Consider the following 14041-nt stretch of genomic DNA (forward strand, 5'->3'; position numbering starts at 1 on the left):
CACTTATAGGATCCATAGCGAGTCCGAAAGGTCATGTACTCTTCTGAGTCAGGGTGCATCCGTATGCGATAGAAGGCTTGTCTGATATCTAGCTTCATGAAGATTTTTGCTTTCGACACTCGTCCTAGTAGTTCGTCGATACGCGGGATGGGGTAGGGATCATTCCGGGTGAGACCATTTAACTTCCGGTAATGATGCAAAATCTTAATTTGCCATCCGCTTTCTTTACAAATAGGATAGGGGACGCGAAGGGGCTGTTGCTGTTGATGATGAAACCTTTCTCTAGGTTCTCTAACAGGTATTGCTTGGTAGCCTTAAGCTCTTCGGTGCCCTGTTGATATAACGGGGAGAAAGCGTTTGGTAAAGGGGCTTCGAGCTGTATCTTGTGGTCATATATGCGGTGTGTGGGGATTCGATCTGATTCCAACTTCGAAAAGACATCGGTGTACTTCCGGTGCATATGCGGAAGCTTCTGCTGGATGAGGCGGAGCGTTTCTTCGTCCTCTACCAACTCCTTTTCATGGATGATCTGGTCAATTTCGTAGATGCTAGTCTAAAAGAACTCGGAGTCGCTTCGCATCATCTCGTGATGGAAGGCATTGGAACTGATTTCGCATATCCGTATGGGTGTGAAACTAGGTACCAGTTTCACTAGTAGTGGGGGAGAAACCTCTTGGTTTCGGGTAGGACTCAGTGGCATATCGGTGATCTCTTCATAGCCTGAAGTTATCACTTTCATGTTCATCGAGCGTCCACCTGCGTGGCGTCTGTCTTCGCGGTGGATTGCAGCATCCCTGCGATTTGCATCCGGCTGGTATGCGGGATGTCGAATGGACGTTTCTCGCGTGATGTAGGGCAAGGTGATCTCCTTGCTACAGCTAGGAGTCGGCGGGTACTCCTTTGGCCATACTAACCAGCTCTTTGCAGAGTCGAGTAGTATTCGGAAGCAGCTGAAAAGCTTCTTCCCAATTATCACATCTTGTGCTCTGAGGTCCAGGAGTACAAAGGGGCAGTTATATATCCGGCGTCCTTCGACTGTTAAGTGTAACCGAATATACTCCGATACGTGGCTTTGGATTTTGTGCTGAAATCCACATATGGGTACAGAGTAGGGTAGTTTCCGTATGGGGCTCTGAAGCGCTTTCGACAGTCGTATTGCGAAAGGCTTGTTAATGACGAGGTAGCCATTTGCTCCTGTGTCTGCTAGGGACTTCGTTTGCACCCTGAGTCCATTCATACTTAGGGTCATGTCGACTAAGAACTGGGTACCTCCCAGGAGTTCTCGTAAGTCTAGTCCTCGCAGGTCACATTTGCATAGACCTAGGAAGGAGCCTTCTCATAGGCCTCATCATTTTCCTCTAGGGACGCATCCGATTAAAGTTCCACAGCTTCCTCCCATTGTTCTTCTGCCTCGGGGTCGTTACGGTTGATTTCCTTGATAGTAGCGTTAAGGTGGCATTTGTCCTGGAAATGGCCAGGCTTGCCACACTTGAAACAGTTCCCTGAGGGCGCAGGGACTGTGGTCTTTACATGAAGGAAGATGGACAAGGCAAGGTTGTCTGTCATATTCTGTTGTAACGCTGCTGGTACTGATCGATGTCCTCCTTGGTTTATTGGCAAGGCGAAAACGCCTTGAGCTTTATGAAACATCGACGTCATAGCAATGGGAGGGGTTTGGAGATGGAATAAGAAGGCTTGGATGAATCAGTTTATTATGGCAGAATGGTTAAGGGCTTTTTATGCTCGTATTGGTACAACATGGGAGGTTCTTCTCACCATGGACAACTTTTCAGCACATATCAAGGCCCTCGAATCGACACCACCCCCTGCGAATATCCGAGTTATCTGGCTTCCTCCAAATGCAACAAGTTGATTTCAAGCCCTAGATCAAGGTATCATTGCCTGAAGAGGTTGTGAGGGTAGTTGAACTGGCTTTTGAACAATCATACTCTTTCGAAAACAGTTATAGATTGTCGAGTTTGTAAGGTCGTGATTCCAGGATCGAAGAAGCCATCGATATATTTTTGTGGATCCGATGCTCCGTACAGCATGGTATAGTATGGCTTGCATATGCGGCCTCTTCACCGCCTCTTCATTCTGTCATCAATCACATCTAACTAACCGCGGACACCGCTCTCTCCACACACCCCACATATCCATCCACCCACACCCCATACCCCCATACCCATCCACACCTCCGACTTCCGCCCCCCCCGTCCCCCTTCCCTTCCCCCTTCAACTTCCTCCTACTTAAGCTTTTGATACACCTCTCCGCGCGCTGATCTCGGCGCCGAAGATTCATCGGATTCATTCACCTCACCACCTCGAGCGCATCATCATCGACCACCCCATCCGAACCCCAACGCCACAACCTGTCAACCAACCTCCACAACCACCCACCAAATACCCTCTCGACGATACACGCACTGCCACACACTGCCACACACTGCCACCTGCAGAAACCACCACAATGGCGCGCCTCTACCCATCCAATCTTGCCATCTAACCACCCCCCAACAAAAACCGCCACACACACACCCCCTCACGCGCCCGCGCGCGTGCCCGCGGCCATCATGCTCGGCAAGCTCTTCTCGAACGCGGCCTCGAGCCTAACCCCCTCGCGCGGCTCTCCCTCGCCCTCCCGACCAACCTCCTCCCTCGACTCCGTCCAAGAGGACATCCACACGCGCAACCTGATCTTCCCCGACGCCGAGGCGCTGTACGCCCACCAGCACGACCAGGTCTTCCCCATGACCTCCTCCACCGTCAGCATGCTCACCGCCGCCCCGGCCGCTTTTGATACGAATCCCGAGATCGAGCTCGAGACCCGCGATGTTAGGGTTGTGGTTATGCAGGAGGCGACGTCGACGTTTAATACTGCGGCGCTAATGTACGACAGCCACCCCCACCTCGACGCGCCCGCCTGCCCCGTGCTGAACAACAGCTTCGCGACATCTGGGCGCGGCGGCCGCGGCGCCGGTGGAGGGGCAAACACAACCGCCACCGCGCGCCGCACGAGCATCGGCGCCAAGCCCGTGGTAATCACCCAAGAAGCCCCCCGCTTCGGCGCCTTCGACCGGCGCCCAAGCGCGCACTCACGGCAGGGGAGTTACGTAGAAACAGAGGGCCAGCGAACGAGCCGCGAGTACAGGGAGGAGATCGCCACGATAGCGAATTGCATGTTCGGCGCCAGCGACGTCATGGCGCACAAGGGCACGGGGAGTAAAGTGCACATCCTCCCCACGGACCCGCGGGGCGCCACGCAGTACCCGTTTGAAGGGCATGGGTCGCTCGGCCGGTCGAGTATGCGGAGTGGGAGTCGGCTGGCGCAGAGTTTTACGTCGGAGAGTGTGGGGAGGGGGGAGGGGAATGGGGGGGGAAGGAAGAGGGTGCTTGTTACGAGGATCTTTCCGGTGCCGTTGTTGAGTGATGAGGAGGAGGAGACGCCGGGGGCGTTTGAGGGGCAGGGGTTTCCGTTCCCGAAGGCGGAGGAGGGGGGGAGGGAGAGGGAGAAGGAGAGGAAACCGAAGCAGAAGCGGACGCCGATGTATGCGATTGGGCTGGTGATTCAGCTGCCGGCGACGCAGAATTCGCCATCGACACCGCGATCGGCGTACCGCGGCGTCGGGTCATATGCAGAGAATGAGTTGATTTCGTCGTCGTTCAACTCGCTCCGGCCGAGCTGGACGGTCTTGGGATCGGGATTTGGCGTGGAGTCGCTAGATTCGTCGTTCATCAGCGACGTAGATGATCGAATCGACATGGTAACCCAACACTGGGACATCACAATCCGCACCCTTGACCACCTCCAAGCCGTCGCCTCATCAGACATCATCGTCCTCCTCAAACAAGTCGACGTCGCCTCCCCCGACCCAACCGGAGGCCGCGGCCCCCACCACACCCGCACCGCCAGCATCTCCGTATCCGGCAAGCGCGTCGAAGAGAACATCAAGCCCCTAAAGCCCATCCGCACAAACATCAAGACTGTGCAATTAATGCCCTACGCCCTGGCGCGCAACCACAAGCTCCGCGCGGAGATAGAATACGCGCGCCATCGCATCGTGGGGGGGATCAAGAACCTCCAGGTCATCACGCGGCAGGGCCGATGGGGGATCTGGCGCGATGAGGCGAGGTGGATGCGGAGGTGGGGGGGGGGGAAGGAACAGGGGTTTTTCTTTTATAACCTCCTCACTGTCTTTCTGGGGACGCATACGGAGTGGCTCGAAGCGATTGGACCGACATGGTATAGGAGAAGGAATTACAAACAGCAGCGCGGCGGCGGGCGGGATGAGGATATGCCGATTAAAGCGCGGACTATCATCGTCGCTGCGGATAAGATGGCTGCGCGCAGACTTATCTTCTTGTTGTCGGCGTTTTTGCCGAATAATCAACATCATCAGGTTCCCTTTGTTCGCCAGTTCCGACCAGGGACATCGGTTGGGGGGGCGTTCTCGCAGTCCCCGCCGTCGTATGTACCGCTTAATCTGCGCGAAGAGTCGCTGAGGAGACGCGTCAATAGACCAAAAGTCAAAACCACGAATCCAGCACAACCAGCTCCCTCCGACGCGCCCTCCCTCCCCCCCGGCGCCCTACCGGTTCCAACCACATACAACCCATCCCGCCAACCCGGCCTCGCCACAACCTCCACCGCAACCCCCATCCCGGCTCTCCCGCACTTCTCAACCCGTCGCCCTGTGCGCGGCACCGGACCCGAGCCTCGACCGGGGAGTAGCGGCAGTCTCGCAGCAGACGACCTGATTCGGAGTTTGAAGAGGGGCGATACGGGCGGGAGTGGTGTGAGTGAGGAGAGCTCGTCGCGCTGGAGTGGGGTGTTGGAGAGTTTGTGGGGGGGGAAGAGGAGGGGGAGTACGGATGTTACCCTCTCCAGCCAGGGGGGGGAGGAAAGGCCGAAGTTGCATGCCCAGCGCCGCGAGGAGAGGAAGGGGGTTGTCGACAGAGAAGGCGTTATGAGGGAAATGACCAGCACCACAGCCCCCCAACCCGTCGCACCACACCCCCCCTCTACCTCCTCCTCAGCAACGCAACCCATCCACCCCTCCGGCGCCTACGAATCCCCCGTCAAAACATCCATAACCGAAGACGGCGTAATCGACATCGACGTCCCCCTCCCCTCTCTCTTCGCCTCCTTATCCTCCGCGCTGTCGTCGCCGTGCTCATCCGGTATCATGTCCTGTGCCGGTCTGGGAGGGATGGGGGGGGATTTAGATGGCTTCGAGAATTATACACGCTCCGAGGGGGGGGATGAGGGGGCGCTAAATGTGGGGGGGTGGGTGGGGAGGTTTCATCCGGATTTTGTGTTGCAGGCTCTTCCGTCTTCTACCTCTGATGCTGCTCCAACCAGCAGTACTTCGAACTCCAACCCCAAATCCCCGACTCCGTTGGTAACACCGCAGCCGTCGCTGGAGGATCAAATCCGCGCCACCATGTCCGCAGAACCCACCCCCCCCCCCCGGTATCAGCCACGCGAAATGGGGAAGAAGAGCGATGGATTACGGTTTCTACCGCCCTCATTGCTGATACGGTGGCGTTCACACTCAAACGCCTCATTTTGCGGCGGCTAATCCGTCTCCCCACATCCCCTCCCCCCTCAGCGGGTGAATCAGCAGGGAACTCCTACGATGGTCGCGCGAGTATATACGGAAACCCTTACCTAGGTATGCTGGGGTCACAAAGCCCAGCGGAGGGGGGCAGGGGTGGGGAGGTAATTAAGGAGGAGTGGGAGGTGGAGATGTGTATCTCCTTCGACACTGCTTTGATCGAAGCTGTTGAGAAAGTGATGGCTTCTCCCGCTGGGGTGGCGGGTGCGCAGACGGGAGCGCCAGGGTTGGGGACGGGGGGGCAGAAACAAAGGTCAGCTCGGGCGAGTAAGAATCCGAGCGCGGGGAGCTCGGCGGGGAGTTCGCGAAGCGGAAGCCGAATCCGCGTCGTCGTTCCTGCGCCTTTACCTTCCCCCGCGCCTGTTCTCGTTTCTCAACCCAGTTCCTCCTCCGCTAGTGCTGGCCCCTCTGTTCCTGCTGGTACCGGTAATGGCAGCGCAGCAGCGGCAGCAGGACCAAGCAGAGGAGAAGTTGGGAGAGGGGAAATTGGGAGGACAGAGGAAGTGAAAGAAGAAGAAGTTCCCCGCTCCGAAGTCCGCACGGTCCTGTTGTCTGCGCTAGAGGGTATTGCGAACGAAGTGGCGAATTCGAGACCGGCAGCTGGGGTGGGGGGGGAGGGAGAGAGTTTTTTGAGGGAGGGGGTGGGGAGGTGGCTGGAGGCGGTTGATGAGGGGCTTCTTGGGTGACGGGGGGGCATACTAAGGGCGATGGGTAGGGTGGGAAGCGGGGGAAAAGAGGGGGGGGGGGTGAGAGGGGATGAGATTTTTTTGGGAGCGGTTTAGCGGTTTGTTTGTTTTCGGGGGTGTGGGTGCGGGTGTGCGGCGTGGAGTGCGTGGGGTTGGGCTAGGGCATATTTGCTGATTTTATGGGTTGAATGTTGGGAAGAGGATGGCTTTGATGGCTTTCTTGCTGTGCTTTTTAACTGCGTTTGGGGGGGGAGGGGGGCGTTTTAAGGGGGGTTTAATTGGGAGAAGGGGGGGGGGAAGGGGGTTATGGGGGATAGAGGGGAGATCTTGTATTGTACATAGATTCTGGGGGATATTAGGCAATATGAAGAGAGTTAGAAGAGATGTGTGTTTTTAACGATGATTGGTGGGGGGAGTGAAGAACTGATGGGGTGTCGTAAAGAAGGCCACGGGTCTAGGAGGTCAGGGGATGGGGCGATGAGGGGGGTCAACCAAGGAGTTGAACCGTCGTACACCACTGTATAATCCAGCACGACCCAGGATTTTTTTCACCCCTTATCGCTCCAGGAACGGGTGGGACAGACTTGAACATTTTTGGGGCGCTCATAGTTAGAGTTAGAGGGGCTTTAGTTATAGCAGGCTGGTTTAGAACACAATCCTTGCAGGGCTTAAGGACGAAAGCTACTTCCTATTGACTAATTCCATAGTACTGTTGAATAGAAGCCCATACTTTGTCTCGCCCTACATGTAGAAGCTGTAGATGCTCACTAATAATAATATCTAGAGCTTCACTCTCTAGAACTACATATCGTGGCTCTTTATGAGCTATATCATGGTTCCGATATAGCTTCTCATGTATAAGATAAAAGTCTATAAGGGCACGATGATTTAAGTTCGATTCTATAGGGTTCTGTAGTTTGAGAGTTAGGTCGGTAAGGAATATGCGCATCTAGCAGCAGATCCGTTCTCTATTCTTAATATAAGAATCAAATGCAGCACGTACGTCGTTAGGGAACGGATTAATAGTAGCAATAGCAGCCATATTGTTGTTGTTGTACGTTATAGAAGTGTATTATTATGAGGCTATCTACAATACAGCCCCTTTGATATGTACCAAAAAGAAAAAAGAATTCTATATAAAACTCACATGTACAGGATAAGCTCGAGAGCGAGACAAAGTGAGAAAATGGGGGCTATAAGTTATAGTAGTTATGGCGAGGAAGCGAAGGAACAAAGAAATCATCAACTCCGAACATTTGCCCGATATTTACATAGGTCTATGTTCCTTTACATATAATTTATTATACAATGCTCCCAAATCGACAGCTTGCTGCTCTCTCGAGCAGTTTGGTATTACACGAGATAATCGTGATGCAAACTCGCTTGCTTTTCTTAGCCCAGCCGCCGTTCTTAGCCCAGCCGCCGTCAACGTCGGCTCAACCCGCCGAGCAAAACAACTCTTTCAATCAGTTTTCGGTCTACCATACAAACCACTCCAGCAAGCTCATCTGCACGCGTACAATGGGACACTGTTGTCGAAAGAGATTGCTCATTCAAGTCGCCGGATCGGGGCGACGGTTGGCAGACAAAGAGATGGGCATTCCACAAGCCTCTCAGGCTTGCCGTTTACGGCATCCGGGTTTCCTTGTAGGAATCAGTATTTCTTTATTCCTCTTTTTGAGTTAACTTTCGCTGCTGTCAATTATGTTTCCCACTTCTCGCTTTCCTCGTCTTTCCTCATTTATTGATCAGTGCTGCTGGTTTTCATCTCTCATCTTCGTTGGCATCTCGCGTTATTTCTGATCAAATCCCCTCGTACAAATCCGCGAATTCTATCGCAATGTCGGATCACGCAACACCTCCCCAAGACGAGCTCGGTAGAACCGCAGAGCCAGGTAGCCAACAGGTTGCTCGAGATCCTACGCCGGGCCCTTCTGGAACAAATGCTACCGGTGATCCGGCCGCAAACACCCTTGCTGGACCTTCGGGAGCAGCAACTGCGCAAACTGGAACATCAGCCGCCGCGGCAACAGGCACAGGAACGGGTCCTTTGCAGACTACAGTGCCTGCCAAAGCCACAGCAAACATGGGACCATTGCAGATTACAGTCCCCGGCTCAACGGCAGACAACACAGCGCCTCCTGAGATGACGCTGGCTGATCTAGCTGCAGCAAACCCGGACACACTAGTGCCTTTTAATGCAGCAAACCCGCTGGCTCGAGTAACCACCGGAAACAATAACTCCTCATCCTCCGGCCAGACCAAGTCCACAAAGCGCTCCGCAACCACCGAAACTAGTGAAAGCACCAACTCTACAAAGCGCCAGCGCCTCACCCGCTACCGCGGCACCGCCCCTCCACCGGACAACGCCAACGATCCCGCCACTACCTCCTCCCCCTTTCCTGGCCCCGTCCTCACCCAAACCCCCTTCGCACCGCCCTACCAATCCATTTTCCTGCGACAAAACCCAGACCTCGCCAGGGCCCTTGCCCATGTAAACTGCAGCTACCTCACCACCCACGACGCCGCCGACCCCAAAGACCATGATAGCCGCGCCAATACCGCTCCCACCCTCGCGGAACTCAAGGCGCACGCTCGCAGCCTCCTGCTCCTCATTCGCAGCATGAGCATCAGTTCGCGCGCGACACTCATAGGCAATGCCACCCTCCAGGACCCCACGTCCGAGGACCAAGACGGCGCCTCGCTCGCGCCGGACTTCTACTCCAACCCCGACGCCTTCGAATTCCTCAACGATCTCTCCTCACCCTACCGCTCCAGAGACCCTGCCGAGAACGAACCCCTGACGAACCTCCTCAACCAACTCATTACCCACCCCGACCCCTCCCGCAAGATCCCCGCATCAACCGAAGCCTGCCCTCTTGCCACCGTAAAAGTCATCACCAAAGGCAGCGAACCAGCTTCCTTCCGCCCAGGCGTCAACCCGCTGCCACACTCACAAATAAACCGCCTAATGGCACATGCCGACGAGCTGCTTCTCCAGATTGACGCCGCGCTCTCCACCTCCGGGGGGCTGCTCGCTGCTCTCCCCCTCGACCTCCCCGCCTCCGATCGGCGGCGCCAGACATACATCGGGCAGCTCATCCACTTCATGCGCACCCTCGTCGGGCGCCTCCATGTCCTCGACCGCGACTATGGACAGGCCCTAGGTCTCCTGGCAGGCGAGGCGACTATACCTGCTGAGCTAAAACTCAACATCGAACACCCCAGGCAGATAGAGGCACCCCTCGTCGCCGCACAGCACAGGTTCATCATCAACACCGCCTCTGACACGTACAATAAGATCTGGGGCCACTTGCGGAACTGCGCCAGCGACAAGGCGGTGAGGATATCGGGGATGGGGTTGCTGGATGTGGAGATCACGACGAGGTATCGGGCGTTGAGGGGTGGGAAGACAATTTTTGTGACCCCTATCCCCGATGAACCGACGGCGAGCGAGGTGGTTGGGCGCCCGACGGTGGTTGCGTGTACGCAGCCTGGGTTTGGGACGAGGACGAGCGAATGGGAACGCAAGAAGGGGGCGGCGTTGAGGGAGGCAGAGGGGTTGAGGGTTAGGGCGGAGATGGCGGAGAGGGAAGTGGAGAGGTTGAGGAAGGATGTTGAGGCGCTGGTGCCGGAGGGGGTGTGGGCGAATGGGGAGAAGGAGGATGTGCTGACGATGTGGGGGAAGGTGCAAGCGGAGAAGGATGCGATGGCGGGGGAGATGAAGCAGATGGAGTTGTTTAAATCGAGGTGTAAGGTTTTGGAGAAGAAGAACTCGGAAATGGGAATGGAGTTGTTGAGGGAGAAGGAGAAGATGAAAAAAAGGAGGGACGGGGTGGAAGAGGGTCTGAGGACGGAGATTCATAAGTTGATGAACGAGAGGAATAGTACTTCGGCTGGCGCGAATGGCGCGGAGGTTGAAGGGCTGAAGAAACAGGTTGTTGATCTGCAGGCTCAGTTGGCCCAGGCAAAGCGCGAAGGCGGAGGCACTGAAAAAGAACTCGAGACTTTGAAGGCTGAGGTATCGAAGTTGCAGGGGGAGGTTGAGGAGTTGAAGGCGCAGGTGCAGCAGGAGGGTGGAGAGAAAGGGGGTGAAGAGGAAGAGGGTGACGAGGATGGTGGAGATGAGGGTGAAGAGGAAGGCGATGATGAGGGTGGAGATGAGGATAGTGAGATTGAGTAGGCGTTGGTTACGGACGAGTTTAAAATGAGAAGAAACGGGTTATTTTATGTTTGAGTGGGAATTATTGTTGCAGGTGTTACTGCCGGCGTTATTACAGTTGTATTTCCTTTCCAGCTTAATATGGTAGAAAGTAAGGACTATACTCCGTAGTCTCAGCATACAGTATAACCTCCTTAGTACGATATTCAATAGGCCAATATCCTCGATAGTGCGATATTTTTTTAGGAACCGATTCAAATACCACACAAAATACGATATTCACGGTATCCTAACAATTTCATCGACTATCGTCTTATCGTATACCGTTTCGTCATTACAGCTATTGAATATGGCACGCAAACAGCAGATACTCCTTGAACAGCGACGTGCTTTACGGGCTTGGGTACATAAATGGGTACATAACACCCACGACCGTCCCAAAAAGCGTGTATCGAGTGGTTCCAGCAGCAGTACAACCATAAGATCAGCCAATCTAGTGTCTCCGAGTCTCTTTCGACACACTTCGACAGCCTCGATAATATCAAAGACAGCAATCGCTCACGCCTTCGACTTGGGCAGTGGCCAGATCTTGAGAAGATCTTGATTCTTTGGCAGCATCACATCGAAGAGAAAGGAGGGGTGACAAGTGGAGAACTGCTTCGACAGAAAGCTCAGCAGATCTGGCAGCAATTACCTCAATACGCTAGCCAACCTTGCCCTGAATTCAGCAACGGATGGATGCAGAAATTCAAGAAACGACATAATATCAAAGAGTACACACAACACGGCGAAGGAGGATCTGTTCCTACAACAGCAGAAGAAGAGATGAAGGCTTTGCGGACATTAGCGGGGGAGTTTCAAGAAAAAGATATATACAACATGGATGAGAGAGAATTATTCTGGAAGATGACACCATCGAGAGGTCTTGCAACTTGTGCACAACCAGGATTAAAGAAGGAGAAAGCACGAATCTCTTTAGTCCTCTGTGCTAATGCAACTGGAAATGATCGACTTGATGTCTGGATTATTGGCAAAGCAAAGACTCCACGAGCTCTTAAGAATATCAATGTTGCAACTATGGGAGCGCAATGGAGATGGAATAAGAAAGCATGGATGAATACAACAGTGATGGTTGAATGGCTTCAAGCTTTCTATTTACATATTGGAAGTACAAGGCGAGTCTTATTAACAATGGACAACTTCTCAGCACATTACACAGCGTTGGAATTAGCACCTCCACCTGCAAATATACAAATTTGCTAAGTCGATTCCAGCCTTTGGATCAAGGAATTATTCAGTCATTTAAGGCAAATTATCATCGACAATGGCTGTCTTATATGCTAGAATGCTTTGAGGCAAATCAAGACCCTCTTAAGTCAATGAATATACACCTTGCAATTCGCTGGATTGTACGAAGCTGGAACCACTTCCTTACAAATACTACTATATACAACTGTTTTCGCAAGTCAACTCTTGTCACTTCTCCAATCTCTCTTCCTACACCGCTTAATCCACCAAACAGATCAGCTCTCTAAGATCAGGTAGCAAGGGCTGGGAATATACATGATGCAATGGCAATTTCAAACTTCCTAAATCCAGAAGAGGAGGCTGAAGTAGAAGAAGAGGGTGAAGCAAACCAAGAACAAGTCTTGCAAGACTTGATAGCAGAACATTTAGGTGTATCTCATACACAAGATGACGACGAAGAAGAAGGGCAGCTTGAAGAGCCTGTCTACTCTATACAAGAAGCTCGGAAGGCTATGCAGGTTCTTATTAAATTTACTGAAGGTAGTGCTGAGCTCCAAACAGCTCATTTAAGAGCAATTGAGCGTCTGGAGCATGAATTGGAGGCATTAGACCAGAATAGGCTTGTTCAAAGTAATTTAGATGGATGGCTTACATAAGCTCCAATAATACGAGTTATTTAGTGGCACCAATTCAATCGTCTTAAAGAGGTTATACTGTATCTCTTTTTTATCAAACCAGTCTGTCTTATGTGTTGTGCCTTATCTAGTTATGCACCGGCACCCGTGTTATTAAGCCCATCCGCACTACAGGCAAACCCTGGGCAACAATTTCCATCTGAGCAAGCTTGTCCTGATGTTTTGCACAGCTTATTCATGCACAGTAGTGGATCCCAGTTGTTCTTCGCTCGCCCGCATCTCGTATCATCACCACAACACTCGTTATCGTCGGTGCAGCCACGACCGGCTTTTATGCACTCAGGGGCTGGCCCGCCAGGCATGCAAAATTTTCCGAGATATCTAGCTGCTTTATGTTAGCTCTGGCAAATTTCCGTCGGACCCCCCGTTAATTATGTGAGAGCCGTTGTCTTAAACCTTCCCTAAACCTTCCCTGAGTCAAGCGTAGAATCGATAGCCCACGCCGTATTAGGTCAGCGCCCCGAGTGTAGAGCTGATGTGTGACATTTCAACCTGCAGCCTTGAGCAAAGGGATCGAAGTTGGGACGAATTGTAAAGGCATAACTACAATTTAGTCTTGGCAAATCTCCTTGAATCGAATCAGTCTCTCTTTTCTCCGAGGAATCTACATATCCCATTCGCCAGCCAAGATCATGAAGAAACGCCCAACACTCGTAACAGACTCATGTGTTCTCAAAAAGTCTTACATCGGAGAATGCCAGCCTGTTGTATTTGAACGATGGGATTGCCCCTCAAGCTGTACAGCCAACTGCTACACAACAAGGTACGTTGTGGCTAAAACAGAGGTGTGAAGTGGTAATTCCATGCGCATTCAGCATCTCTGGCTTTCAAACGATCGCTTTGCCGTGGTGGAGAAGAACTGAGCTGGAAGACGGACACTGTATTCTTCCTGACAATTCCAGCTGCTGACGACACCAGCAAAATGATACTTTTGCCCCCATCAGAATCGCCAGCCAATTCATAGGCCAATTACTGGTCAGCAGGATTGCTCTAGCGAAAATAGAATAGACCCTTTATGCATCAAGGCCAGATAGTTGATCACCCGGACAATGCTCTCAAAGTCCTTGTTTCTCCCGAGGTTATCGAAAACCCTCCATGTGCCTTCAAGCTGCAATGCTCCATTCAAGAGTTTAAAATTATCATTAAATAAGCTCTCATGGATTTGGAAGACTATTCTCGCCTGTTGCCAGGGTTAGCAATTCGAGTAGACTCATGAGTTTGAAACAAAACTCAACTCATTGAGTTGAGTTTAGACCTGTACTCAAACTCAAACTCAACAACTCGAGTAAGACTCATGAGTTAATGAGTTAGAAAATGCATTAAACCTATTTAGGTATATACATTACCTAATTAGGACTAAGATGAGATAAGATAAGATAAGTTACTAATGTAATTGCTTATACGGAGGAAGCGTTCAAAAGTTTTGTCCCACGCTAGGAAACGCCACAGTTCACAATTTAGTTATGTACATAGTTATGAAATCAGTGTTCTTCTCGCCCCTCCTTGTACTCATTTCCACCTTCTAGCTCGATGACTTTCTGGATATGTCGAGGAATCCTCTCGACCCAGGCTTGGATTTGCGACTGAGGGAGATCTTCCCAACAGGTCTCCCAAGCTCGTATCGCGTCTGGT

At 52.6% G+C, this 14041-nt stretch overlaps 2 protein-coding genes across 2 annotated transcripts; both read left to right on the forward strand.

Annotated features, from left to right (window-relative positions):
* Nucleotides 1-2572: 2572 nt before the first annotated feature.
* VC83_05532 (uncharacterized protein) lies at nucleotides 2573-6304 on the forward strand (the record flags this gene model as incomplete). The annotated part of the gene is made up of 2 exons (XM_024469152.1): nucleotides 2573-5364; nucleotides 5415-6304. Exons 1-2 carry the CDS (start codon nucleotides 2574-2576, stop codon nucleotides 6302-6304), a joined length of 3681 nt encoding a protein of 1226 aa, XP_024322901.1. The 5' UTR covers nucleotide 2573.
* Nucleotides 6305-7771: 1467 nt separating this feature from the next.
* On the forward strand, nucleotides 7772-10718 carry VC83_05533 (uncharacterized protein). The gene has a single exon (XM_024469153.1). It carries the CDS (start codon nucleotides 8145-8147, stop codon nucleotides 10485-10487), a length of 2343 nt encoding a protein of 780 aa, XP_024322902.1. The 5' UTR covers nucleotides 7772-8144; the 3' UTR covers nucleotides 10488-10718.
* Nucleotides 10719-14041: the final 3323 nt, after the last annotated feature.

This window comes from Pseudogymnoascus destructans (assembly GCF_001641265.1).
Source record: "Pseudogymnoascus destructans isolate 20631-21 unplaced genomic scaffold scaffold_14, whole genome shotgun sequence".
Taxonomy (NCBI): domain Eukaryota; kingdom Fungi; phylum Ascomycota; class Leotiomycetes; order Thelebolales; family Thelebolaceae; genus Pseudogymnoascus; species Pseudogymnoascus destructans.